Source organism: Acinonyx jubatus, chromosome E4, assembly GCF_027475565.1.
Source record: "Acinonyx jubatus isolate Ajub_Pintada_27869175 chromosome E4, VMU_Ajub_asm_v1.0, whole genome shotgun sequence".
NCBI classification, from domain to species: domain Eukaryota; kingdom Metazoa; phylum Chordata; class Mammalia; order Carnivora; family Felidae; genus Acinonyx; species Acinonyx jubatus.
This window is the reverse complement of record NC_069395.1, coordinates 4910692-4938662: the sequence shown is the minus strand read 5'-3', so window position 1 is coordinate 4938662 and position 27971 is coordinate 4910692. Positions and strand designations below refer to the sequence as shown.

Here is a 27971-nt window from a genome sequence, read left to right as displayed (position 1 = left end):
GGTATTCCCAGAGCCAAGGTTCTCTTTCTAGGAGAGTCCAAAGCCACCTTCGCTTCCGTCTGCAAAATGCCCACCAGCAACAGAAGGCCCAAACTGCTCGGCAGGCCGCCACAGGCCCTCTGTGACCCAGCCCCAGCCCCCTCTCCTGCAGCACCCCGAATGACTTACCGTTCCCAAACGTGGCCCGTGCCTTCAAGGCCCTGTGCTTCCACAGCTGAACTCCACAGCCTGCAACCCAGATGCCCCCTCCTCTGAGCAGCCTTCCCGGATGCCACCCCCAGTGCCCGGAGTCCTTCTGTGCGTTACCGGAGCACTCGGGAGATGCCGCACGTGATCACCCCGGATTGCACCGGTTTCTCCCCTCACCCCAACTGCCAGTCACTCAGGGTTGGGACTGCGTCCCCTAAATTTCTGCAGCCCAGCCAGTGTCTCAGAGTGAACAAAGAAACGTCTGTCGAATGGAAAGTGGGAGGGTCAACGATGCTAACGCGGTTCTTACGAGGGGGAAACCGGGGTTCCAAGGCTCCATGGGAGCCCCGCTTTGAGGGCTTCCACTGTTTCTGACAGAGCCGCACTCCTTGGGCCTCTGGAGACCCGGAGGGAGCACGTGGTAATAATTCCATGACTTCCAGCCTGAGGTCACCGAGCAGGAGGGCACGGAAGAATGACACATACAGGTCATGAGGGATAGTCTTTTAATGAAACTTGCTATTTATATATTTACACACACGCGCGCGCGCGCACACACACACACATACACACACGCACCCACGGAAAAAGAAAACAACAAAAATAGGTATTACAGCTTAATAAAATCACAGCTAGCACTGAGGGCTGGAGGTGACCTGGCAGCACACCCTCCCCGAGGTGCCGTCTACGGGTCTGGAGACAGATCGCCTGGCCTGCACCTCGGGGCTTCCTTGTGGTTTGTTCCTGGCATTCAGCCTTTGTGTCCTTCCTGGTTGGGAAAGTTGGGACTGGGGTGGGGTGGGGAGTAGGGGGCGGTCTAGGGCAGGATGAGAAGGGAAGAGGGACCCTGAAGAAGGGTAAATTAGGGCGGGCAGTTAGGAGTCAAACAGGAGCGAGAAGCTTCCGTTTGCCCTCCCGGGATCTGGCAGGGGTGAGGAAGGGCAGACAGGTAGGGGGAGCTGGAGAGGAGAGGGAACTTGTTTCTCTCTCTTCGGGGCAGTTCTACTTGTTCATGTTAATTCCAGTCTAAGCAGGCCCAGAGAGGTTCCAGTGACACGCTAGTGGCTTATGTCCCCGTGGGACAAGTGGCCTAGGATGTGAACGGTAGAGCGGGCGGGAGTTGGGCTCTTCTCAGTAAGACACGGCTCCTGGCTCCCGAGGGGTGATGAAAAGGACGTCGGCCTTGGCGTTGATGCAGTAGGTGACGACGAGAGAGAAGACGAGGATGCCGAAGCCCACCATCAGGGTGATGAACTGTGGGAGGCGTGGGCAGGGAGGGAGAGAGACGCTGTCAGAGCCCAGCGTGGTTCTGGATCACCGCTTGGGGCTGGGAGCCAGGACCTCGGGATCCCAGAGCTGGCTCCAGGCACCGAGTGCTGAGCAATCACAGACAACGTCTTCCCGACTGGAAGACGGAGTGGCTCCGTTCGAAAAGAGGAGTATCCCTGTTCTTCCTCTACTTTGTATTACTAAGATTTTAAGTATCTTTTTTTAAAAAAATTTACTTGAGAGAGAGAGAGAGAGAGAGAGAGAGAGAGAGAGAGAGAGAGAGAGAATATCCCAAGCAGGCTCCATGCTGTCAGCACAGAGCCCAACACGGGGCTCGAACTCACAGGATCGTGGGATCGTGACCTGAGCTGAGACCAAGAGTCAGACGTTTAACCTACTGAGCCACCCCGGAGCCCCTAGATTTTCAGCATCTTGAAGTTAAGATCCATGACTTTGGTGGCAACTCTCCGGTGGCAACTATGACATACTGGTGATGGGGACTCAATAAACCGTGGCGCCTGTGCACACCCTAGTGCCAGCAGCTGGAAATCCCAGCTGGGAGGGAGCTGTGGGGACGCTGCAGGGTGAGGAGCTCCTCCGGGGGGCCCTCCTCCTGGCGGGAGCCCACCTCCGGCGTGAACACACACTCACTCTGTTGGTGAAGACAGACTTCGCGATGGGGCGTGCGGTGGACAGGGGACAGAGCGGCAGTAGGTTTTTGTGGCAAATGGGAGACGGAAGCAGGTAAGAGGTAAGAGGCAACACAAAGAGGGCAGGGTGGTCTCTGGCATGCCCCTCCCGGCTCACCTCCAGCTCTCTGCTGGCTACCAGAAATATGCGGGCCCGGATGTCTTTCCAGCGGCTCTCAGTCCATGTGGAGTATTCAGTAGAGCCCCACTGCCTCAGTTCAAAGGCAGGGGACAGGGCCCTGGCCAGTCGCGCCGTGGAACGCACACAGCGGGGCAGCCGGTCCGTCTCGTTGGAGTTCAGAGGGCCCTGAACCCACGCGTACTCATACAGCTGCAACGGAAGACCGGCCACAGGGCGGGGCTGAGGTGATCCTCTCTCACCCCGGCCACGCTGTGCTTCTGCCCAGGCTCCTGCCCTCCAACACTCAAGTTCAAGGGGCCGCGTCCCTCTGCCTTTGCATCCCAACTCCTTGGGTCCAACTGGGTCTAGGATGCTGTCCAACTTCCCCCGGGGGTACGGGGCCCTCGGGGCACCTTCGACACCCACTCCCACTCCCACTCACATCCTTGTTTTCACTGGGGACTTTACTTGGATCCTGGCACTGCTCTCGGGGGAGGTCGACCACCTGGCCAGTCAGATTCGCCAAGGCATACTGTACCACGTAGGTGGTGTTGGTGGGGCTGGAGACGGCGATGTAATGCTGAAGAGGCCCGTCACCTGAGTGGAGAGCACAGGGAAGGGAGGGTTTAGAAGGTGGAAGGTGGAAGGTGGAAGGTGGGTGCGGGTGGGAGGGGAAGGAAGAGCCCGAGGTTGACGGGAGCCAGAGAAGAGAAGGGAACGGATCCCACACATATCAGGGGAAAGAAAGGAAAACAGGGGAGAAGGAAAGGAAAGGAGAAGGAAAAAAAAAAAAGCAGAGATTAAACCAAGCTGATGACTTTTTCCGTCTCTTGCCTCGGCTAAGGGTGCCATTCCCCCAGCGCGTGCTTACCCAAGTAGGACCTCAGGTCCTGCCTGAGGATGGACTGGAACCAGGAGTTGTTGGCCCTGACCAGGAACCCATAGAGCAGGCGAGTGACCTAGGATTGGGACAGTGAGAGTCAACAAGCCCGTGACCCGGAGCCAAGCAGAGCTCTCAGTAGAGACCCTGTCGCAGGGCGGGAGCCGGGTCGGCCAGGGACTTTGGGGCTGGGGACGCAGAGGCTGGCTCACAAGGATGCCGGAGGCCCACCCGGGAGCACCCTGGAGCAGCGGGAAGCCTTGCTGGCACGCGCTGGCATGCTGGGCTCCCGGGTTTGGGAGAAGGGGTTAAGTGCAGTGCAGACGGGACGGCCTGCCGCGTGCGCAGAGCCGGAGAGGAGGCGGGCCCCACTTGCCCTTACCGTTTGGGGATCGGCCTGAATGGTGTCACTGAAGTTGGTTCCTCCTGCCAGCTGGTACAGGGCACGTCCCAGCACCGTGGCCACATCTGCCAGGGCCTGTGGCAGGCGGGAAGGGGGGGCTGAACGGCCCACCTCTTCTACCCTCTACAAGAGGGTCTAACCACCTAGAAGACGTTCTAACCATCTTCGCCGTGTTCCCCACGCTCCCGGCCACCCCGGGCGAGTGCTACCTTGGCAGTGTCCGTCACAAAGTTGAGGTCCTCTTCGGGGCTCTGCCACTCGGGGTAGCTCACGTTAATGTTCTCCGCTGTGTCGTAAATGCTCTGGTAATAGCTGCCGGGAGAGCGGGCATGAGCCTCGGCCACACTCAGCCAGGGCCCTGCCCCGGTCCTCCCTCACAGGCCCTTCATGTAGGAGCCTGGTGTGTCTTTTCATCATCCGGGGGGGAAGGAACAGAAAATGAGGGTCCCATACTGAAGAGGGTGTGGAGAGGCAGAGCAGTGAAATACAAGGACCTTCCGGAGAGACAAGGTAGAAGAAGCAGATGAGATCAGAAGGCAGGAGACTCCCTTCCTGGGAGGTCTTCAAACAGAAGAGACACTTCCCCAGAGTTTGGGCTGGAGACGGCTGAGAGGACTTTTGGGGAGCACGCCCCACATCACCAGAGGTTGGATGACGGTTCCAATGAACGTGAACATTGAGGGTGCCTGGGGGCCGAGGGGGATGAACGGGTCTTTCCCAGACACACGACACTGCCCTGGGTCCAAGCACTGTATGCTCCCTGGGGAGCCCCGTGAAGGCAGAGCTTAGAAGAGAAGCTTAGAGGAGAGCTCCCAGCCTTCAGCACCAACAGATGCCGGCCCCACATAGAATCAAGGCCAAATGTGTGCAAACGAGGACTATCCCTTCACCCCGAAGCGATGCCGGGGTCAGACATGGTGCAGACGGCTGACCTCAGGTGCTGAAAGTGTCCCTGCCCTAAATGAGCAAGAAGATGCTCCTTGGCTGGGGTCGGAGAGCCAGAGCATAAGCAGTGTTACTCAGAAACCCACTTGGCCTCATGGAAGAGGGGAGGGAAGCTGGGAACCTAGCAATCTGGCCCGAGTAAGAAGTCCCATTAGCCCAGGGTTTAAGTTAGGGGCTCTTTGGGGTGCCCAAGACCAGGAGAGAGGTGACTAACAGAGCCTCACCCCGTATCTCTGGAGTCCCCTCAGCACAGGGGACGCTTTTACCCCAAAGGCAAGAACACGTTACATTTCAGAGTGTGAATGCTGTCTGCGTCCCGCTCGGCACCCTTGGGCAGGCCCCAGACCCGGCCAGCTGGCTGTCCTCAGGGCGCTCCTGTTGGGGATGCTGCCCTCTGCTGGCAGCCCCAAGGACCCAGGCCTCGGGAGAGCTGGGGGAGGCGGACCAAGCACGGAAAGGCTGAGGGGGCCCGTGTTCTAAGATGACATCAAGTCACACGAGGCGACCGGCTTAGGTGCGAACAGGTCACTGAGCAAAGAACACAAATTGACCTGAGATTTGGAGGGGTGCTGTGGGGAGAGGGGAGAGTGGTGATCTTTCCTGACACAGGAGACACTCCCCCCTCCGGACCCCAGACCACAGGACAGAGTCTCTGGGAGAAGGAAGAGGGTGTGGGCTCGGTGGCTCTTACTGGTTATGGAAGACAGCAGAGTGGTCGGCAAGGACGACACCAGAGATGTTCCGAGCCCGAAGAAACCTTTGCAGAGAAGACGGCGGGAGGGGCTGGGACTGGTTCGGCCTCCGGAGGACCACAGCAGGGACGCCGGCCCCGCTCTTCTCCAGGGTGCTCAGGAGGGCCTCCACCTGGGGGGGGGAGGGGTAGCTCAGGGGAGGCTGCGGACAGGGAAGCCGGACGCGTCTTCTAGGCCCACGACGCTCCCGCCAAGTCCCCAGCTCGTGGTGCTGCCCCCGGCCCTCCTGCACCCCAACGCCTCCAGCCTTTCAGGATCCAGGCTCTGAATGTCCGGCAACTCCAGCTGTGTCATCCTCACTAGACGCTTGATTTCCTACTCTGGCCGAACTGGAGGGACAAGTAACAACGCCAAACTACACCAAGTGCCACCCAGGAGCCCAGGGCGGGGAGGGCGCTGACACTGGAGTGGCAGGAACCCCATGAGAAAAACAGGCCCAAGGCTGGACCCTGAGAGGAGGGAGGGTCTTGAACAAGTAGTGAGGCGCCTGGAGGACGATTTGGGTAGGGGGTCCGACACAGCCAGGAACCGAGCAGGCAGCCCGGACAACCGGGCAGCAGAGAGGGAGGGGCCGGTCACTCCCGGGCCCTCTGCGGGGCATGGAGGCGGGGAACCGCCCACCCCAGGGAACCGGGGCCACGAGCTGCGCTCACGGTGCTTCCTGCGGAGCTGGAACAGCCAGGCTGTTCTTCCTTGAGCTGGTACCCCGCCCGCGGTCCTGTCTCACAGGCCCTGGGGGGTGGCGGGGGTCAGGCCCCGGTGAGGGGTGCCCACATTCTGAGCCGTTGAAACAGAGTGAGGCGGAAAGGTGCTCAGATTACCTGATTGTGTATAGACTCATTTTTCTGGGACATGGGGTCTGTGTGCATCCAGAGCTCTAGAGAATTCCTTAAGGCCACCTGGGGGAGGATGAAGAAGCAACACTTGGCTGCCCGCGGGGGCCCGTGCCCCGAGACCAGAGGAAGGAGGAAGGTCAGAGAAAAGTCAGGGAAGAGGCAGTGGCAAGGAGGACAACGAACAGCGGAGGAGGCGGCGGGAGGGGGAGGAGGGCACGCGCAGCACACCTGTCCCAGCTCCACGAACGAGTCAATGTTCTCTAACTGCACAGGAAACTTGCCCTTCTCCATGTCGTACACCATCCTGGAGCTGCCGATGTAGTCAAATGTCTCCTGACGGGGAAGACGGGCGGGAAAGGGAACAGAGATTCCCAAGGGTCGGGGCAGGCTCAGTCCCCGGAGGCCAGATCACCAGGGCTCAAGGCACGAAGGCTACGGTCTCGTGTCACCGCAAGTGCTGGCCGGCTTACGCAGTCACGTGACCTCACCCGCCTCCCTGCCCGGCCTCCCAGCTGTGACTATTCCTCATGTGTGTGCATCACAGGACTTCTCGAGCCCAGAAATGGGGAGAGCAGCCTCGGTGAAGGCCCGAGGCGAACATCAGCTGTTATGTGCCTGCTTCCTGCCTCTCCCTCCCCTCCGCCGACGCGACGCAGCCGCAGCCGTCGCTGCCCTCCCCTTATTCCAAGGCCAGGCTGTGGGGGCAGTGGGGGGAGGGGGCGGGAGCCTCAGGGCTCTTGGGTGGAAGTGGCAGTGAAAGAGTCCAGAGAATAAAAGCAAAAGGCTGCCTCCCAGAGATCGCATCAGCGGGGGAGGGAGGGGGCGGGCAGCACACTGATTCCGATTCCAGGCCAGGGTGTGAAAGCTTCCTAAGATGTGTGGCTCTGGGGGGAGACACGTGGAGACACCTCCAGAAGCTCTTTGCTGAATGACAACTCAGGTCAAGTGCCCAGATCGTCCCCAAACGATAGCCACTCTCACATTTACCCTCCCTGCCATCCTGCCCCTCCCCGCCTACCCCAGCAGAAGAGCCCCTACCCCTTGGAAGAAGACAAACATGACATTGCGGGGAAGGGTCAGCGCGTCAGGTGCCTTCTGCAAAGCTTCAGCGGCAGCCAGCTGGGTGACGAAGGAGGCGACGGCACTCTCAGCCCCTGGGGCCACGTTCCAGAAAAAGGAACGACTGTCCAGCTGGGTACAGTGGAAAAGGCAGGGGAGGCAGGCTTCGAAAATGGCGATTAGGACCGGGCCCCAGGCTCCCTCTCCTATTCCAGCCAAGGGAATGTGTGTGTCCTGGGACAATGGCCATACGAGGGGGCCCCACGGCCCAGACCCCTCTTCCCTGGAGGCTCCCCAGCACAGCGACTCTGAAACGTGATACGCCCGCAAGAGGCCCCCCAGCCCTTTTGGTGCCAGCCCTGTCCACCCTGACCGGGGGCCCGCACTCACCCGGGTGGCAGCGACCACAACCCTGTCATCAGGCTCTAATGCCCCAGATATATTTATAGGCTTAAGCACGCTCCACACGTTGTAGTCGGACAGGGGGTCACAGACGATTTCTGAGCAGGACAGAGTGAGAGAGCGGCAGAAGTTAGGGAGAAGCCACAGAGAAGGCCTGGAGACGCCTCTGACTGCTGCCCCGTGGACCCTGTCAATCATTTCCTGCCTCCACTGCTTTAAGTTGGCTTCTCTGCCCTGCCCACTGCAGGAACAAGCGGCCTCAACTGTTCGGAATTGTTCCCGCCTCTCTCGCCCGTGCTCCCGGCCTGAGCTCCCCCCTTCCCAGGTCCCCAGCACAGCAGCCGGGCCTCGGGTCTGTCCTACCTGGGTTGATGCTGAAGGTGCTCTGGATGGAGCTGCGCCGCATACAGGTGACAGTGCTGATGACAGCGTGCATGTGGGAGAAGAGCTGCATGGCGCACAGCGGGAAGGTGGGTGCTGAGCCGTTGGGGCTCAGGTTGTGATCGCGATAGCACTAGGAGGGGAGACGGGCCCCACTGAGGCAGCTCGCGTGGAATCCCTCCCATGCTTCCCAGGAGGGCCCGGCCCCACCCCGACGCTCGCTCGTCAGTCCCTGAGCTGTAGTACAAAGCCAGGATGCGTAAGGTCCGAGAGAAAACCTCACCAAGAGATGCAAAGGGGCACAGACTCAATGACTGAGTTGGGGCGGACGGAGTGTCCCCATCCCAAACAGCCTGGCCCAAGTTCCCAACGTGATTAGCTGTCAACTGTGCTGAACCAAATATCAAAAATCAAGTTCAAGACAGCTTGGACATCAACTCACCATGTAACCTTGGAACAAATCTAACCGCTCTACAGGTCAAAACAAAGAAGCTAGGCCAGAATTAAAGATTATTGTAATTCAGAACATTCAGAAGCCTCTGAGCTGAATCTCTCGCAGTTCCCAGTCTGATGATCTTTTTCCCACACTCGGGGCTCCTAACCAGGGCACACCTTATTTCAGATCAAGTAGAGTTTATCTTCTCTTCCAGCCTAACAGCTATCAATGCTGGAAGAAGAGGCAGGAGAGAAATGGGAAGGGAAAGGCGAGAAAAATAAACGTATTGGCTTTTCTTGGAGCATCTACCATGCAGAGGTGCCCTGGTGGACGAGCCCTCCAGGCGGGCGGAGCTCCTACGAGATTTCTCTTTGCTAGGAGCTGGCAGCCGTTACCTGCTTGATGACCTTGGTTTCATTTTCATCTTCAAGAAGGAAGATGGGGAAGCTAAAGTCTTCATAAGCCAAGCCGTCGCCTAGGGGGTTCCACGGGATTTCTCTGCAGTGAGCAAATTCTGGCCCATACGAGTTGGAGTAAATGCCTGAAGGGGAGGATGGGGGACCGGCTGTTGGGACACTAAGCATTCAGGGCCTGAGTGAGGGAGGAAGGCTAGGATGTCGTAGGGTTGGGACCAAGAGCTCCAAAGGAAAGGGGGACTCAAGGAAGCAAGCATCAACCTGTCACCACCTACAGGGAAACAGACACTGGTATCAGGGTGTCCTGGGCTGTCTGGTTAGGGATCGGGGCCTATGACAGAAAAGGAGGATGGAGGGAAGTGGACGAAGGGGAAGCAGCAGAGGAAGCGATGAATGGCAAACACAAAGAAACACTGTCTTCTGTTTGGGAGTCAGCTGTTCACACCACACACAGACAGACGCATCCCTCCAACCCTCCAAAGACACGAGACTGAAGCACCAGTGAGCTCTGCGTGACGGGAGGTCCCCTGATCCTCCGGGGCTCTTACCAAACCCATCATTGGGACACTGCACACTAGGAGAGGAGCCCGACGCAGGCCTGGGTTTGGCCAAGGACACTGCAAGGCCAGCAATCCGGCTGGTTGTCCCCTTCAGCTTCTCCATCAGACTCCTGGGACAGGGAGGGAGTGCCATGGAGGAAGACTGGGAAGGTTACCCCTGGCCCAGTATCTTGCCCCCAGGGATGGAAACAAATGGGAAACTAACGGAATCCAAACCTTTGACTCCTTGTTGAACACACGCAGTGTGTTGACTCTACTCCTAAAGAAGTGAAACCCCCCCCCCACCCCAATTGTTAACTCGTTTCTTGCCTCTTTTCTGTCTCTAACTCCTTTTTTTTCTTTCTTTCTTTCTTTTTTTTTTTTTTTAAGTAAGCTCTACACCCAATGTGGGGCCTGAACTCACAACCCAGAGATCAAGAGTAGCATACTCTATCCGCTGAGCTAGCCAGGGGCCCCTGCTGTCTCTAACTCCTAAGTGAGGACTATGACCCAACCTGAGCTTCGGCTTCATCTCATCTACCCTGTCCCTGAGTGCCCCTATGGGCCCTCCCTCCTGCCTGGGGTCTTTACTCACTGGACCCTATTTGTAAGGTCACCCAGACGACCCCCCTGATGGGGCAGGTTTTCTTCCGAGACTCACTCTCGCCTCCTGCCCTGATCGGACCAGGGCAGCCAAGCGAACCTTTATACACAAGTGTGGGGATGGCCCCCCAGATCTTCCCGTCCGCAGCTGTGGCTTCCCTGAAGGCACACGCAGTTCTTACCTGGTGAAGAGCTCGCCCTCCAGCAGAACCACATACGGGGGGTTGGGGCCGTCAGTCAGCACCCACTGCAGGTCCCTTTCTTTCTCCACCACGTGGAGGATCCCTGTGTCCCCGCTAACGGAAGCTGCCAGGACAGAATGGGCTCAGATTAAAGCTCCCGCAGTTGACGACTCTGCCTCTGCCTCACTGATTCTGCAGATCACTTATCTCCCAAACATGGCACCAGACACTGGGTTAACGCAGCCACCTCCAGACTTGGGCTTGAGCTGAAGAGCTGACTCCCCCAGCTCCACCTGAAGGCGGCCAGCAGGGACTGGAGGACGAGACAGCCCGAGAAGTCTACTCATTTGCTAAATCTCAGAAAGGTCATACAATCATTCTCTCACCCTCTTCCCTCAACCTCATTTAGCCACATGTACACATTTCCAGAAGAGGAGACAGCATGGTTTTCAAACCTGTATTTTCTCCAGGAAATGGCAGGCTTTAGATCTCTGGCTCAGAGTTCTAGCACTGAATATTCCTGTGTGAAGACATATGTGCAGACTCCCTTGACCTGAGGACAATTCCTGGGTCTCCGTTCCTTTGCCCTATTTGGGAATGACTTTACTTGCTTTTAGCCTGTTTTAGGCAGGGTTACTCAAGAACTTTGAGATCTCTAGAAGAGAGCTTCCCAACTGATGGGTCTTGATGGGTCAGGGATGAGCTGATATTGACCCCCCTCATTTCTGGGGACCGAGGGTCTCCAGAGACCCTAGGCTGGTCACTCCCAGCCAGGAGCAGACTGACCCAGTACCCGAAGATGCCCTACAAATACCATACGTCTCCATATATGCCAGGATGCCATACAAATACTATTTTCTGTATCTCACGAACGACAAAGATCGGGCAGCGCTGCGGTAAAGGATGGGTAATCCATCGTCCAGAATGCCTTGAATTCTATGCAGCAGTGCCTGTCGCGTCCCTCGTGATCCACGTGGAGACATCCTACCATCTCCCCACGAGCCTTCTCGCCAGTGAAAATTCCTACCACGTATGAAAAGTCGCATATTGTTTTAGAGCAATAGTTCTCGACCCTAGTTGAATCACTGTGGAGTTTTAAAAAATACAGACGCTTGGGCCTTATCTCAGACCTACTAAATTAAAGTCTCTGAAGGTGAGGCCCAGGTACGTGTACTTTCAAAACTTGCCACATGATTCTTTATTATACCTAGCCAGTCGTGAAAACTACAGCTCTAGATCAAGGCACTGAAATATTTATAATTTGCACGAGACAAAGAAAGACCTTACGCACTTCCAGACTGCCGGCCAGGTAGAAGTTTTCTTCCATGGGATTTGGCAAAATCGAGACACGGACCCAAGTCCCCAACAGTCAACTATGTCTTCCACGTGGTAAGTACCCAGTAAGTTCATGTGGATGGTGATAACAATAAACTTTAGAGGAATATCAGGACCTGGAATAACCGTCATAAAGACTTAGCTACCACCAGCAGTTCTAAGTCTGACAAAAGGCAACAGTCCTTGGCGTAGAAAACCCGGAAAAAGGAAAAGCTGTTCTGACAAACAAAATATATATAGCTTCAGCTCCAAGGAGGACAGGGAAAAGATAAGCCAGGACGCTGGAATAAAACACCTGGATTCTAATCTGGATTCCAACTGGTGACTGTATAGTCCAGAGTAACTTGCTTACTTTTTCTGGGCCTTCCATGAAGAGAAACTTTTTCACCCTTATTCATCTCATACCTTGGAGAGAGATTTAAAAAGGAAGGAAAAGAAAGGAACCAACAGATAACCCTCTTTGAACACTTTAAAAGGGGCCAATAGGGGTGCCTGGGTGGCTCAGCCGGCAGAGCACGTGACTCTTAATCTCTGGGTTGTAGGTCTGAGCCCCACATTGGGTGTGGAGATTGCTTAAAAATAAGATCTTTAGAATAAAATAAAGTAAAATCAAATGAGCCCATAGAAACAGAGCAGTATAATCAGAAAGCCAAACCAAATCTTTCTCTCCTTACGTTTACCATGCTAGCAAGCCTAATTAAAGAGGGTGTAGCTTGCTCGGGATGGACAAATACGAAGCAAGACTTAGAAATAAGCCGAAAAGGAGACGAGCTCTTAATGAGGAAGTGGCCAGAGTCCAGCCCCTCCCCTCTCCTTTCTGTGCTGGCACTTGGCTCACTCCTAGAGGCTACTGCTTTGCTTCCCACAGGGCTGCTCTCAGAACACGAAGCCGACTGACTCAGTCCCACAGAGGGCATCTTAAGAGCACACCTCCAGGAAGACAGGGTCCTAGCGTTTTGGCACGAAGAGTGGAGCTCCGGCAAGACCAGCAGTCTGATCTCAGCCCACACTTGGACCTGGCTCCCTTCTACGCACAAACCCCGTTGGAGAACGGAGTCCGAAAATTTCACTTGGAACCGTTTGGAACCAGTTAACCTACCTCCAGCAGGGACACGGCACGGTGGACACAGAGCGCGGCTCAGGGAAGGTCGGGCAGGAAACGAGTTAACTGCCACATTAATCAGGTCCTTCACTTCGCAGCGTCTGTGTCCGCCTACCAAACTAGGAGGTTTCAGGCAATCACGCAGGACTCCTGAGACCGTAGTACTTACTCAGCATCATCAATAAATGTAGGAGATAGTCTGACTTTCAGCTTTGTGCAGGTATGTTCTAACCATTTTTATAGGCGTTTACTGAAATTCAGAGGTGACTGATATGGTGACGAAGAAGCCATGATCTGACTCTAAGTTTCCTGCTTACCGCAGAACTACATTCGGACAGAGCAATTATTCACAGAACAAAACATGAAGAAGGGAGGCTATGTAGCAGAGGAACTGGGGTTCGGCCTTCACATCTCTGCTTTTTCTACTTCCATAGTTTGATAACCATACTGTCATGGTACCCTGTTTTGGGACACATTTACAAAGCACAGAGACGAATCCAAATGCTTCACTAATTCCTCCTGCAACTATCTGGCTTTCTCAATGCCTTCCCTTCAAATAGACTACTGCCTTAAAGAAGTCCACTTTGGTTCCAAAAAGATGGTTCAGGTGACGATGGACTCATAGACTATGAGACTCCTTTCTCCTTAGAAAACAGTACAGTTTTCTACTTTAGTGGATGCTAAGTGTCCTGACTTAGAACCTGAGCCATGGGGCTCAATTCCTAGCCTCATCACTTAATAGCCTGATGATCTTGGGAAAGTTACTCAACTTCTCGCAGTCTCCATTCTGTCATTTGTAAAATGGGGACAATAAGAGAATCTACTTCATGGGGCTGTTGTGATGGTTCAATGAGATGCACACGCACGAGGCTCAAGTAAGCAGCACTTACTAAGCATTAGCTCCTATTAATTATCTTGCCTGGTTTGACAAATGGCTCTCTGTCACCTCCTACCCACACAGCCTAATTTGTGTGCTGAGACTCCCAAGCAGGACTTGGATCTTGAGATCTAAGGCACAGATTTGAAATATCATTGGCCACAGGGGTGCCTAGGTGTCTCAGTCAGTTAAGCACCTGACTTCGGCTCAGGTCATCACCTCACGGCTCGTAAGTTCGAGCCCTGCATCAGGCTCTGTGCTGATGGCTCAGAGCCTGGAGCCTGCTTCAGATTCTATGTCTCCCTCTCTGTCTGCCCCTCCCATGCTCATGCTCTGTCTCTCTCTGTCTCTCAAAAATAAATAAATGTTAAAAAAAAATTTAAAAAAAAATCACTGGCCACAACACAAATCCCAGCCTCAACTCACATTGGCAGCCAATCTGATGAGTGGCGTTGAGCAGACGGACACAAGGAGCTGTTTTATTTAAGGAGATGTAGATCTTCCTCTCCACTGAGTTTCCCCTGCACAAACCTGCTCAGAAGACAAAAAGTGTTAGAAGAAGAGAGGCATTGGCACTATCAAGTCCTTAGCTCACCGTATGGCTTGGGTATATCATACTTTCTGAAAATTTTTTTTAATCTTTATTTATTTTTGAGAGAGAGAGAGAGAGAGAGAGAGAAAGAGAGAGACCGAACGTGAGCAGGGGAGGAACAGAGAGAGAAAGAGACACAGAATCTGAAGCAGGCTCCAGGCTCTGAGCTGTCAGCATAGAGCTCGATACGGGGCTCGAACCCACAAACTGCGAGATCATGACCTGAGCCGAAGTTGGACCCTTAACCGACTGAGCCACCCAGGCGCCCCTGGGTATATCATACTTTCTAAAGTGGGATTAATGTCCATCCTTCTCACTTTCTGGACACATTACTGGATCAGATGAATGCGCCCAGCTATGTGCCCCAGAAAGTTATTACAAATTCCAATCAGAACAGCTGATATTAAAGCTAAAAGAAAGAAAACTTCATTTCCTAAAGGAAAAGGCACGTAACCTCAGATGTCCCAGTTTTCCGTTGCACGGGTGAGCATACTTCTGCTTTCTACCTTGCATGTGCATGTACCTTGCACCCTCGTTAATGAAAGGGTGCCAGTCTAAGAATATAGATTACGATAAAACATCTTTGAGACATTTTTCCAGGAATCTGAACAGAATTGGGAGAAACCTTACGCCACAGATCTGTCAATTAATCTAACATCCACAGGTCGTTTGTGTGTGGCTACAGTGTGGGGCGACTATAATTTCTCCTCTGGGGAATCTCTAAAGATAATATGAACTTGAGGGGAGGTATGGTCATAGTTACATACAGGCACGTTCGCATTTTAGGGCTTGACCAACTACAAAGACCTATGCCAGGACATACATGCGTGTAAGCAAACGTTTCTGCACGCTGTAAATGCCTGAAGTTTCTTGAATCACTATTCCACGGTCTAAACAGTTAAGAGGACCCATACCCTACCTTTGTCTCACTTCACTGATAAGACAAACTGAGGCAAAACACAGGGACACCGGTCGATGGTGGAATCAACAGAGGAGGGAATCAGGAATCCACTTAGTGAAGCACCGTCCTGCACCCACAGAATGAGGCCGCTTTTGTCTCCGACTAAACGCACTGGGAAGAGGCTGAACTGACACCTGTCCTTTCCGACAGGGGGTGGGGTGGCTCCGGCCGTGGGGAAAACGAGGCAGGCGGACAGTCAGGCTGGAAGTCCGGGAAGAGGCCCGGAGGAGGAAATGGGGCGACACGACGTGCCGCGGGGTAGAAGGGGCCCTCAAATCAAATCCAGGCAAAGAAGTGGGGGGGGGGGGGACTTCTGTCGTGGGAACGAAAGAGAAAGGATTTACAGGGTGGGGGCACAGAGGAGCAGAGGGGCCAGAAGGGGGGACGGCGGCGCTCGCGGCCCGGCCGGTCCCGACGGCTCTCCTAACACACCGGAGCTCACGCGCGGGGGGAGGCCTCACCTGCCAGCAGGACGCAGAAAGACAGAAGGCGAAGAAGACTCCAACTGCCCGGGTCGGCCACAGAGCCGCCCCCAGCCGTGGCCATCTTGCCTCTCGGCTGAGCGGAAGCCTCCCCTCCCCTCCAGCCCGGCAGTGGCTTCTCTAGGCCAACGCTGGTGCCGTCTCTGTGGTCCGGAGCTCCCGGGACCGGAAGTTCGTGCCCGCGGAGCTTCCGGGAGCCGCGGCGGAGCGGCGCTGACGTGGAGGGAGGCGAAGGGCAGCAGGGAGTGGCGGGGCTCGGGTCGGCACCTCGGAGCCGCAGGTTTCAAGGATGCTGACCAAATTCGAGACCAAGAGCGCGCGGGTCAAAGGTAAATGGAGAAGACGAGGGGGAGCTCGAGGACCGGGTGTCGGGGGCGGTGCTGTCTCGGGGGGGGGGGGGGTGACCGAGGCCGAGTCGGGCCCACCGCACGGGCAGGAGGGAGGGCGGCCTGGCGGCGGTTCTGCAGTCCTCTCTTCTCTGGAATGCCCTCGGGATGTGATTGACCTGCGGCGGCTCCCGCACGGTTCCCTTGCTTCCCTCCCGTCTTCTGCGGGGGCCGGTGCTCCCGACTTTGATTCTTTGGGTCCCTGTCGGCCTTTTGAGGACCGTGTTGTAGGGAGTGGACCTGGGGATCGAGTCTCGACCTGTGCCGTTCGCATCCACGTGTAACGTTTTCGGAAATGAGCACTGGCTGCCTCTCTTAGGGAGGCTTTGGCGGCACCGTATCGACATCCAGCGCCTCCGTTGGGCGTTGTTTCCTACCTGGAGACAGGACATTGAGACCTGTAACCCCAGTAAAGTCTGAGCTTGATAAGGTTGTCCGATAAAATACAGGACGCCAAGTTGCATTTGGATTTCAGAGAACGAAATGATTTCCAGTATCGTTCGCTGTTGATCTGAAGTTCAAATTTTAACGGGGTATCTTCATTCTTACTTCCTAAATGGGGCAACTCCAAAGCATGACTATCAGTGGATGGGGGTGGAGGGCGAAAGACTGAAACAGCCGTAGTAGTCTTTTGGAGTGTTAGAATGGGAAAGGCAGAGAAGTAAGGTCCCTTGAGATTTCATATGTAAGTGTACATGTATATGTATGCATACGTACCTATATAAGTATATGATTTGAATATTTAGTAAGAAGAGCAGAGCAAGTTGGCTTGGGAACTTGGTGTTTGGAATCACCTGGCCTTACTTTGGAATCCTGAAACATTTCCCTAACGAGCTGTATGATCTTGGGCAACTTATTAAGGTTTCTTAATATGGTTCCTCATCCGTACAATGTGAATAATTAACATTCTCCTACAGAGAGAATTAGAATGGGATAGCATATGACTACATTTATTACAGTGCCTGCTGTATACTCCATAGCTCAAAAACTGGAGGCCATTGTTATGTAAGAATAGATTCTGAGCAGTTTTTTTTTTTAATTTTTTTAATGTTTATTTTTGAGAGAGAGAGCGCACACATGCAAGTGGGGGAGGGACAGAGAGAAAGGGAGACAGAGAATCTCAAGCAGGCTCTGCACTGCCAGCTCGAAGCCCGACACAGGGCTGGAATCCACAAACCGTGAGATCATGACCTGAGCCACTGATGGACGCTCAACCAACTGAGCCACCCAGGTGCACCCCCCCCCTTTTTTTGAGATAGAGAGCAAACGAGCACGTGCACGGCTGGGGGAGGGGCAGAGAGAGAGGGAGAGAGAGAGAATCCCCAGCAGGCTGTTAGTGTGGAGCCTGATGCAGGGCTTGATCCCATGAGCTGTGAGATTGTGACCTGAGCTGAAGCCAAGAGTCAGAAGCTTAACCACCTAAGCCACCCAGGTGCCCTGATTCTGAGCAGTTTCTAAGTCTCGTGGGAGTCTTGATAGTGAAGCATGCCACCAAGAATTTATGGATGGCTGAAATGGTCTCGCTAATCCTTGAATTTTCTCTTCTGCTCTTGATTTCTCAATGGGAATAGAAAAGGAAAGTGAGGAAAAAAGATGTCAGAATATTTGAGAGTTAATATCTCTTAATGAGTATTACTGTACGTCATGGAAAAAAATGAACAACATAATAGGAAAAAACAGAATTCAGAAGAAAAAACGTGAATGTTCGGTAAAAAAATGGAAATATTCTCCACTAACAGTGAAAGAAATGTTAAAAAAAAAGGTAAATAACCTTTTGAATTTGGATTAGTAAAGCAAACAAAACAACAAATAACCAATAACAGCCAGTGTGTGCAAAATGGTTACCTTCAGAAATCGGAGGAGACTGTATATTGATGGTCTTTTTGAAATAAGGTGGTATCTATAAAAATGTTAAATGCGCATACCTATTTCTGGCAATCCTACTTCCAGGTCTTTAGTCTTAAGCAGTAATAATGCAAATAAGCTAGATTACGCATAGAAGTATTTTCTTTAGGGCCTATTTTCTAGTAGGTGAAAGTTAGGGGGAAAAACTTAAATGCTCATCACTAGAATAATTTTTAAGTGTGCTACATCTGTGTTTTGCTGTTGTTAAAAAGAATGAGGTTAGGTTTGTGTGTATTTAATAAGATCCACGATGCATAGCTAAGTGAGAAGTTTGCATAACATATTTCCATTTTGATAAAATGATGCCCTCTGCGTTAGAAGTCTGAAAGGATACACTCCAAACTGTTAGCAGTTGTTACTTCTGTGGACTTCCATTTCCAGTCTGTTACTCCAAGGAGTAACAGAGAGATTTACTTTCTCACCTTAAAACAGCTGCACAACAGAACAAAATGTGTGAATCAAAAGTTTTCAGACACTGGATAACAGGCGGTGCAGGAGAGTGATTTTTGAGAGAAGGGAAATAAACAAGGTTGAGTCCTGTGAGTGTTTTTTGGCTTACTACCTGGAGAGTTTCCAGGCTGCAGGATAGGGAAGGGGGAAGAGCCCTGTCGTCTCACTGTGGAAACATAGTTTAGAGTTCAGGGCAGCCAAAACTGCTAGAATTTGCTGGACAGAACGCCAGAGGGAGCTGCCCAGAACACTGGAGTTCTGCAGGGGATCCTGTCAAGCCTTTGTCTGATTTCTAATCTGCATATGCATGTGTGGAAATGACCTCAAGCCTGGGATAGAACCCCTGGAGAGGGGGAGGCAGAATAATCCCTGGAGCTCACTTAGATCTGGGAATAGTTTTGTGTTCCTATCGGCTGGAATGGAAAGGCCTCCTAATACTGCAGGGCATCATCTAGAGACCTCAGGTGGTATCGCCTTCATAGGGGTGCCAGATTAGATCTAGACTAAAGGCTGTTGTCGACCCATGCTAGCAAAACTAAAAGCAAACTTTAAAACAGGCATCCTAAAACAAAGCCCAACAATATTTAAAGGAATATAACAAAATCTAGCCCCTAATAGCATACAATTCGTAACGTCTGGCATTCGACGAAGGAGCGTCTGAACCTAGGATTAACCTAGGTGTTCGTTTTTCTTACCTGAATCGACAGGGGGTGGCATTGTGGGGGCATACTTAGCTAATTGGATCACTCCTTGTTTTTTTCTTTTCTTCCCCTCTAGGGCTCAGTTTTCACCCCAAAAGACCTTGGATCCTGACCAGTTTACACAATGGGGTCATCCAGTTATGGGACTATCGGATGTGTACCCTTATTGACAAGTTTGATGAACATGATGGTGAGATGACACTTTCTAGGAGGGAATTAAAGAGATCTAAGTATGTATTGTCTTCTGGAGTAGTGTAAACTTTCTTTAGGATTAAAGAATACGGAAGGGCCGGAACCAAAAATTCCTGAATAAGGATCACTTTAGAGATGAGCAAATACAGCTCTCTAACACGCGTCTCCTGCTTCCTTCGCCAGGTCCAGTACGAGGCATCGACTTCCATAAGCAGCAGCCGCTGTTTGTCTCTGGAGGAGACGACTATAAGATTAAGGTACAGAGGGTCTGTCATGACTGGGAGTAAAGGACAGGCTGTCGGGTGTGGCACTTGTAGAAGGGACTAAAAACAGGACCTCTCATTCATACAGAGCTCAGGCTTTTGATGTTACCAGGAAACGTTTATTGAATACTTACTGTGTACCAGACACTTTTATTTTGGGGGAATTAAAAAAACAAGAAACGATCTCTGTTCTCAAGGAGCTTTTATTCTAACGGAGGAGATACGTGTATACTCGAAATAATAGCACATGCAGTTTGGTGAGTGATACAATAGGGAGAGAACCGAAGTGAAATAGAGGACAGTCCAGGTACCAAGACAAAAAGGCATGACACAGGTGGATACGTTTGAGAAGCTGTAATTAGTTGTGTGTGAATAAGCTCTGGAGAGAAGGTGAGAGAAGGGCCCGAAGATGAGAGGGGCCAGATCATGCAGGACCTGTTTGCAGTGCTCAGAAGTTTGGATGTCATCACACAGATAGGAAGGAGCCATTTAAGGGGTTAAAATAGAGGAGTGACATCGGATCCACATTTTTTTTTTTTTTTTTTTTTTTTTAAACTTTACCTGAGCAGTAGTCTAGAGAAAGGACTGGATGAAGCGGGCAAGCCTGGAGGCAGAAGTGCCGGTTAGGAGACTGTCGCATAAGCTCGAGCGGCAGGTGAGCAGAGCCTGGCCTCGGACGGTACACGCAGATGGAGACAATGAGGTGGATGTGAGAGCTTAGGGAAGGGAGTCTGTGAGTCTGCCGGAGGGGCGGTTAGGGGAGACTAATGAGATGACTGTATCTATCTCCGGCCTCTAGCTCGGGTCACTGGGTGTGCGGGGTGCCATCCACTAGGAAAGGGAAAACAGGAGGCGGTGCGGTTCCCTGGAGTGCTGGGGGAGGGCCGTGTCTTAGTGTGTCGAGGCTGCGGTGACAAAACGCCACAGCCTGGGCGGCTTATTAACAACAGAAACTCTCAGTTTCAGAGGCTGGAAGTCCAGGATTAGGGTGACAGCCGAGTCAGCTTCTGGTGAGGACCTGCTAGGTTGCAGACAGCTGACCTCTCTCTGTGTCTTCGCGTGGTGGAAGGAGACGGGGATCTCTGTGGAGTCTCTTACGAGGACATTACCGTTTGGGAGGCCTCCACCCTTGTGACCTCAGCGCCCCTCAGAGGCCCCGCCTCCTAATGCCTTTGCCTTGGGTGTTAGGATTTCGGTGTATGAATTTGGGGGAGGACGCAAACATTCAGTCCGTAGCAGATGGCTAACGAACACCGTCTTGACAGTGATGAGTTTGAAGCACCTCAGGGACGGTCTGTGGAGATGTGTCTGCACTGGGGACATATTTGGGAATTGTCATCACGAAGAAGGGAGCCAAAACAGAGCAGTAGAGGGTGTCACCCCGGGATTATGTGGAAGGAGAAGACAGGGTGTCATTTATGATAGAGGAAGTAGAGTTCATATAGGGAGGAATGATTTTAGAGGTTGGAGATGAACCAGAGGGAAGAAGCAGAAGCCTGTTGGATGCCCAGGAAGGAGGGAATTTTGGGTAGGAGGAAAAAGTGGTCAGAATGAGGTAAGGACCGAGTAACCTTTGGATTGCTTCATTAGGAAGACATTAGTGATCCTAGCGCCTTAATATGAAGGAAGGAAACAGAATAGACGCAATTCTTTGAAGAAGCTTGACTGATAAAGACAAAACTGGAGTGAGAGGCTTTGAACCTTTAAAAAAAATAATCAAAGTTTTTCTCTTTACTTCCACATGTTGTTTTCATTAAGCATGTACATCCAGTCAAACCAGGAACTGAATAAAGTCTTTTTTGAAGGCTAGCTTAAGATTATACAGCAGAACTTAGGCATGATAAGTGATGACTGCCTGCAGAGAAAAGAGGCACTGTTTTTTTTTTTAGGTTTTTAGCACCGCATCCTGAGGGCAGCCAGTGGAAGCTCAAACCACCTGATAGACCTCAGAAGCTTCTAGGAATATCACTTCATTGTAATAATTGCAGTAAAGTATTTGTCATTTCTCTTGATGGCCATTGATGCTCAAGAATGGTTAACTCAGGTGTTTGTAATTTGCTTAAGAAAGGAAAGACTGAGTGACATGTAAGATAAAAGATTTTTTCCCCAAATCATTCACATGTTTTAGAAAAGGATTATTTTCCATGTATATGAAATGTCCAGATAGGCAAATCAGTAGAGACAGAAAGTAGATTAGTGGCTGTCTGAGGTTGGAGGGGTTGGAAGCAAGTGGGGAGTGAGAGCTATGGGTATAGTGTTTGGGGGGTGGGAGTGAGGGAACGCTCTAAAACTGGTGGTGGTGATAGTTGCACAGCTCTGAATGTACTAAAAACTGTTGAATTCTGTACTTTTAGTGGGTAAGTTACATGGGCTTTGAATTATATTTCAATAAAGCTATTAAAATGAGGGCATTGGTTAGCTGGTGGGTGTGCAGTGTTCTCACAGGAAGCTGTAAGTGGCCAGCTTCTCAAAACCCTACAGGTCTTTATGGATTCACAGTTTTGGAGTTCGGTAGTAGTCTGTGAAGAAGTCAGGACAGTGCAAAGTTGGAAGTGTGGAAGTTGATGTTTTTATTTTTTTAAAACGTTTTATCCATTTTGAAAGAGAGAGTGCACGAGTGTGCCAGTGGAGGGGCAGAGAGGGAGACACAGAGAATCCCAAGCAGGCTCCGCGCTGTCCGTGGAGAACCCGAGGTGGGGCTCAAATTCATGAAACCACGAGATCGTGACCTGAGCCTAGATCAAGAGTCAGTCGCTTAACTGACTGAGTCACCCAGGTACCCCTGTAAGTGTGGGAGTTTGTTTTATTAATTAATTAATTTTAGTAAGATTATGAAAAATGTTTATTTTTAGGGAGAGAGAGAGAGCGCATATGTGCGTGCATGCAAGTGTGGGAGGTGGAGAGAGAGAGGGAGGCAGGATCTGAAGGGGGCTCTGCTGATGGCAGATAGCCCGATGTGGGGCTTGAATTTATGAACTGTGAGATCATGACCTGAGCTGAAGTTGGATGCCCAACTGACTGAGCCACCCAGGCACCCCTGGAAGTGTGGAAGTTTAATATAAACACTGAACTCTGTAAAAGGCGGAAAAGTTACCAAATGGCGTTTATCGTATGATCTAATTTTTGTGTGACGCTCAAACTGCACTGTGTATGTGTATTTTGTTTATAGATAATTCATTGGAAAAGCATTCCAATACTTTCACCTTTGGTGGTGTTTACCTTTTCTCATTTCTGCACATACCTGTTGAGCACCTGCTAGTGTTAACCTCTGTGTTAGGTGCTAGGGGTTAGTGCTGAGCATGATGGACAAGGACCCCACCTTTAGGGAGCTTGCATTCATGTTTGGACAATCATACTTTCAGGTTATCCGAATTTGTTTCAGGAAATGGTATTACCTTTTGTAACTTACAAAAGAAAATTTAAAAAAATTTTAGTAAAGAATAGTAACTAGGTGGCTTGGGGATAGATTATAAAAAAAATATTAGGTGTTAAAAATGTTTTTGTTTTTTTTTTTTTAAAGGCAACTCACCTCTTATTTTTGAACTTTTTGGAAGGTTTTCTGGATGGGAGTCTATGCTCACATTTCTGTCTTTCTCAGTTATGTTCCTTGATGCCTGGTACTTTGGTGGTTGGCTCAACTTTGTATCTGAATATCGTGTTTTTCTGCTTAGTTCACCCTAACTGAGCAAGGTAGTATTTTCCATAGTGATGAGTTAAAGTATGTGTGATAGACAAGTACAGACCGTGAAGGTATGTGTATCATTTGCCAGCAAGGTAGCAGTCTAGGAGGAGGTGACGCTGTATGTTACATTAATGTTTCCTTTAGAGTCATCGTATCTGTCCTGCTTTTTTAATCCTCAGCTAAGATAGTGGGTAACACACTAGGGGGTCAGTATTCAAACTAAGAACACACTTATGCAGTAGAAAGAAGAGTGTCAAGTCAAGCCCTGGACAAACATCTCATCTTGTTTTAAGTAGAGTTGGTTTCTCCCCAGAGAAAGGAAAAACCTTTCCATAATTTCCCCTAGCCTTGCCTTTTCCCGTCGCCATGTGTTTAGCTGACTTATGTTTTCATCTTTGATTTTTTTTCCTCCAACCTTAAGCAAGTCTTAAATGAGACTTCCTATCAAGGTTCCTACCTATATAGAAATGCAAAAATATAAGGCAAACTTACTTGTTGAGAAACCTGAGTCCCTTAGATGGATTTCTCTTTGCAGGTGTGGAATTACAAGCTTCGGCGCTGTCTCTTCACATTGCTTGGGCATTTAGACTACATCCGCACCACGTTTTTTCATCACGTAAGTGGCCATAGGAGCTCTAGTTGTAGAGCATTCTTCAGTTGCCCTGTGGGATCTTTACTTGCTTCTCAGGAACCCATGACAGAAGAATTAGTGGAGTTTTTGGAGTGACTCTTCTAGAAACTATGTGGCATTGACCTTTCTGCTTTGTTTCTGTCTTCAAAAGGAAGCACTCAGGGTTATATTGAATTTAATTTAATTGGGTTCAGTGGGCTCTATAAGGAAGTCATTGATTCTCTGTAGGGAAAAGTAGAAACTGGATTTTAGGTTTACTGAGCTCTAGTGGATAAAAGTTTGCAGACTGATCCCGTGTGAGGTGTTATTAAGTAGGTGTGTCTGGAGGGAGGTCAAGGTTAGGTGCCCTTTGGATGAGCTAACAAATGTTTTGAAGCATTAACAATTAGGTGCTTCTATCTTAGGATTTTAGGGTACAGTAGAGGCTTTTCCTTTACCCAGGCTTTATGCCTTCTTTTTTTTTTTTTTTTTTTTTTTTAACGTTTATTTTTGAGAGAGAGGGAGAGACAGAGCTTGAGTGGGGGAAGAGGCAGAGAGAGAGAGGGAGAATCTGAAGCAGGCTCCAGACTCAGAGCTATCAGCAGCACGGAGCCCGACGCAGGGCTCAAACTCATGAACCGTGAGATCATGACCTGAGCCAAAGTTGGACACTTAACCAACTGAGTCACCCAGGCACCCCCATACTTTTCTTTGATCTATCAGGTATCCTAGAAGACAGATACCGAGTTACATATAGATTAGAGACTCCTAGCCTCTTAATCCAGTCCCAACCTGGCTGGATCTTTCTATAATCTTATGCTATTAGATTTAATTTGTACCATTTCTTGACTCTAGTAAACTGAGTCTCTTGAATTAAGTTAGAAAGAATATAATGAAATAAATGAGAATTTCCTGGCTAAGTATACTTTATTTCTTTTTATAAAATTCAAAAAGTAAGTTTTAGGGTAGAATAATAAAAATTAGAACTAAAACATTTGAGAATGATTAACCAAAGAGGTAAAAGACCTGTCCTCTAAAAACTGTAAAACACTGATGAAAGAAACTGAAGAAGACACAAAGAAATGGAAAGAAATTCCATGCTCATGGATTGGAAGAACAAATATTGTTAACAGGTCCATACTGCCCAAAGCAGTCTACGGATTGAATGCAATGCCTATCAAAATACCACCAGCGTTTTTCACAGAACTAGAACAGACAATCCTAAAATTTGTCCGGAACCACAAAAGACCCGAATGGCCAAAGCAATCTTGGAGTTATCACAATTTCAGACGTCAGGTTCTATTACAAAGCTGTAGTAATTAAAACATCACGGTACTGGCATAGAAACACACACAGAGATCAATGGAGGAGAGAGCCCAGGAATAAACCCACAATTAAATGGTCAGTTAATCTTTGACAAAGGAGGAGTGGATATACAGCGGGAAAAAGGCGGTCTCCTCAACAGATGGTGTTGGGAAAATTGTACAGCAACATGCAGAAGAATGAAACTGGACCACTTTCTTTCACCATACACCAAAATAAATTCAAAATGGATGAGAGACCTAAACGTGAGACCTGAAACCATAAAAATCCTTGAAGACGGCACAGGCAATTTCTTTGGCATTGGCCATGGCAACATTTTTCAAGGTGTGTCTCCTGAGGTGAGGGAAGTAAGAGCAAAGGTAAGCTGTTGGGACTACATCAAGATAAAAAGCTTCTGTACAGCGAAGGAAATAATCAACAAAATTAAAAGGCAACCTATGGCATGGGAGATTGCAAATGACATCTGACAAAAGAGTTAGTGTCCCAGATACAAAGAGTTTATAAAACTCAACACCAGAAAAGCCGAGTAATCCAATTAAAAAATGGGCAGAAGACATGAACAGACATTTCTTCAAAGAAGGCATCCAGATGGCCAACAGATGCCTGAAAAAATGCTCAACATCACTCATCATCAGGAAAATGCACATCAAAACTGCAGTGAGGTATCACCTCATACCTGTCAGAATGGCTAAAATCAACAAAAGATACAAGTGTTGGCGAGGATGTGGAGAAAAGAGAACCCTTGTACACTGTTGGTGGGAGTGAATACTGGTGCAGCCACTGTGGAAAACCATGTGGAGGTTCCTCAAAAAGTTAAAAATAGAACTACCCTAGGATCCAGTAATCACACTAGTGGATATTCACCTCCAAAATACAAAAGCTAATTCAAGGGAATACATACACTCCTGTGTTTGTTGCAACAGTATTTAGAGTAGCCAAATTATGGAAGTAACCTAAGTGTCCATTGATAGATGAATGGATAAAGAAGTTATGGGGTGTGTGTGTGTGTGTGTGTGTGTGTGTGTGTGTGTGTGTGTGTGGGCGTGTGCGCGCGCACACGGGAATGTTATTTAGCCATAAAAAGAATGAAATTTTACCATTTGCAATGACCTGGATGGAGCTAGACAGTATAATATTAAGCAGTATAAGTCTGAGAAAGACAAATACTGTATGATCTTACTCATGTGGAATTTAAGAGACAAAACAAATGAGCAAAGGAAAAAAAAGAGACTAAGAAACAGACTCTTAACTATAGAGAACAAACTGATGGTTACCAGAGGGGAGCTGAGTGGGGGGAATGTGTGAAATAGGGAGTAGGAATTAAAGAGTACGCTTAAAATGATGGGAAAAAAAAATTCTCAGCAACAGTGCACACCTTGCTGTGAGCTTGTGGCTGGGTGTTGTCGATGAGGCCATCCTGCTGGCACTTAATCCTGGGGGACATACTTCACTTTAGAGAAGTGAAGCCAAGTGCGCTCTCGGTTTGATGCATGACTCTTAGTGCACAAAACAAAATAGAGGAAATACATTTTATTAAGGTCATTCTCCAGATTCTTTCATCCTAAATTTTCCTCCGGCACTGCTGGGACTTTGAAGAAATCATTTGCAGTGTAAGACCCTGTGGGGTCATGCTTTTAAGTTTAGAATGGTTGGAGGAGGTGGCCAACGTGAATTGAATGCTTGCTGAGTTGCCAGAATGGTCTTCTGTCACCTTTTCCATGGTTCTCAACCACAGGAGATTTTGTCCCCCAGAGGATGTGGCAGAGTCTGGATGTGGCAGTGTCCAGACGCATTTTTGTTGTTAGGGCTTGGCAAGGAAGGCTGCTGGCATCTAGTGCATAGAATCCGGCTGTGCTGCTAAACATCCTTCCATGTGCAGGACGGCAGCCTTCAGAGAATCATTCCACTCAAAAATGTCAATAATAACCCATTTTATGAATGGAAGAAACTAGGGTTCAGTGATGTTAAGTAATTAATAAAGATATATGTGATTCATTAAAAAAAAAAAAGAAACTGCTTGAGAATGATAACCGCTCAATAGGATGATCTGTGAACTAGGGACTGTCATCAGTGCAAGGGACCTGCTGAAGACTTGCCTGGGACAAGTTGCCATCTGGCTGGAAAGTTAGGGAAACTTTATTTTCTTGGCTCAGTAAGTATATGTGTGCCTTGTACTTGCTAGGTTCTGTGCTAAGTGCTGAAGATACAACCGTGAATAAGAAATGCTTCCTTTTCTCAATTACAGATTCTAAATAAGCTGCATCGTTTTTAGATGTTATTTTCTGTTTTGGTTCCTAAGATGGGAATTTTTTGAGACTGGATGGTCTGATAAGGAGAAGTCAGACCATAAATCAGTGGTCTAATCCTGGGGTTAAAGGGAGAAGATCATTTCATAGGATCTTAAATTAGGACTAGCCATGTATAAGTAGAAATGCACATATACACACTCATACACACGAAAGTGAGTACAGTATATGTTATTTGCCTCTCAGGATCCTTTATGCCTTTGTCTGGCTTCCATTCTGAAATCTCCCAAGTGCAGGCGCCAATGTGGGAAAAGCTGATAGAATGGTGAAGAGGAGGCAGCGAGACGGACAAATCTGAGGCTGTGGTCCCTTTGCTGGTAGAGCTGAGACGCCAGGCCACGGAATGTTTCCTCCAAAGAGAGAAGTGATCACAGAACCTGAAAGAACATGTTTGTTTAATGTTGAAACCCTTTGTCTTGGATTATCTTTCAGGAATATCCTTGGATTCTGAGTGCCTCAGATGATCAGACCATCCGAGTGTGGAACTGGCAGTCTAGAACCTGTGTCTGGTAAAGCAGGAGATGGGGCTCAGAGACAGGCTTTGTTCTGCCTGTGTTTACATCATGAACTTCTCTTTAGAACCATCGTCTCCCTTCCCTAGTGGGCTTTTCCTGCTGATTAATTACTGACTGGATTTGTAAGACGCTTTTACATACAAAATGAGGCAATCTTGTTAGTAATGTATGACTCTGGGTCTTCGGT

The 27971-nt window shown here is 49.9% G+C and overlaps 2 protein-coding genes across 3 annotated transcripts in view; one reads left to right on the top strand and one right to left on the bottom strand.

Moving 5' to 3' along the window:
- Positions 1-678: 678 nt before the first annotated feature.
- Positions 679-15588, bottom strand: NCSTN (nicastrin). Its single transcript, XM_027048441.2, has 17 exons — positions 15431-15588; positions 13843-13947; positions 10103-10226; positions 9327-9448; positions 8758-8903; positions 7909-8059; positions 7534-7643; positions 7123-7275; positions 6313-6417; positions 6070-6147; positions 5188-5360; positions 3761-3863; positions 3531-3626; positions 3140-3227; positions 2711-2865; positions 2266-2478; positions 679-1443 (listed from the first exon to the last, which is right to left on the bottom strand). The coding sequence occupies exons 1-17, from the start codon at positions 15513-15515 to the stop codon at positions 1321-1323; spliced, it is 2130 nt and encodes a 709-aa protein (XP_026904242.1). The 5' UTR covers positions 15516-15588; the 3' UTR covers positions 679-1320.
- A 34-nt stretch (positions 15589-15622) lies between these two features.
- COPA (COPI coat complex subunit alpha) overlaps positions 15623-27971 on the top strand; it is a 44724-nt gene continuing 32375 nt past the window's right edge. For both annotated transcript variants that reach the window (XM_053209640.1, XM_027048440.2), the window contains exons 1-5: positions 15623-15780; positions 18970-19083; positions 19269-19342; positions 23566-23646; positions 27702-27778. In XM_053209640.1, the coding sequence (XP_053065615.1) occupies positions 15741-15780; positions 18970-19083; positions 19269-19342; positions 23566-23646; positions 27702-27778 (386 nt within the window). In that variant the 5' untranslated portion in view covers positions 15623-15740. The remainder of the gene's footprint in view (positions 15781-18969; positions 19084-19268; positions 19343-23565; positions 23647-27701; positions 27779-27971) is intronic.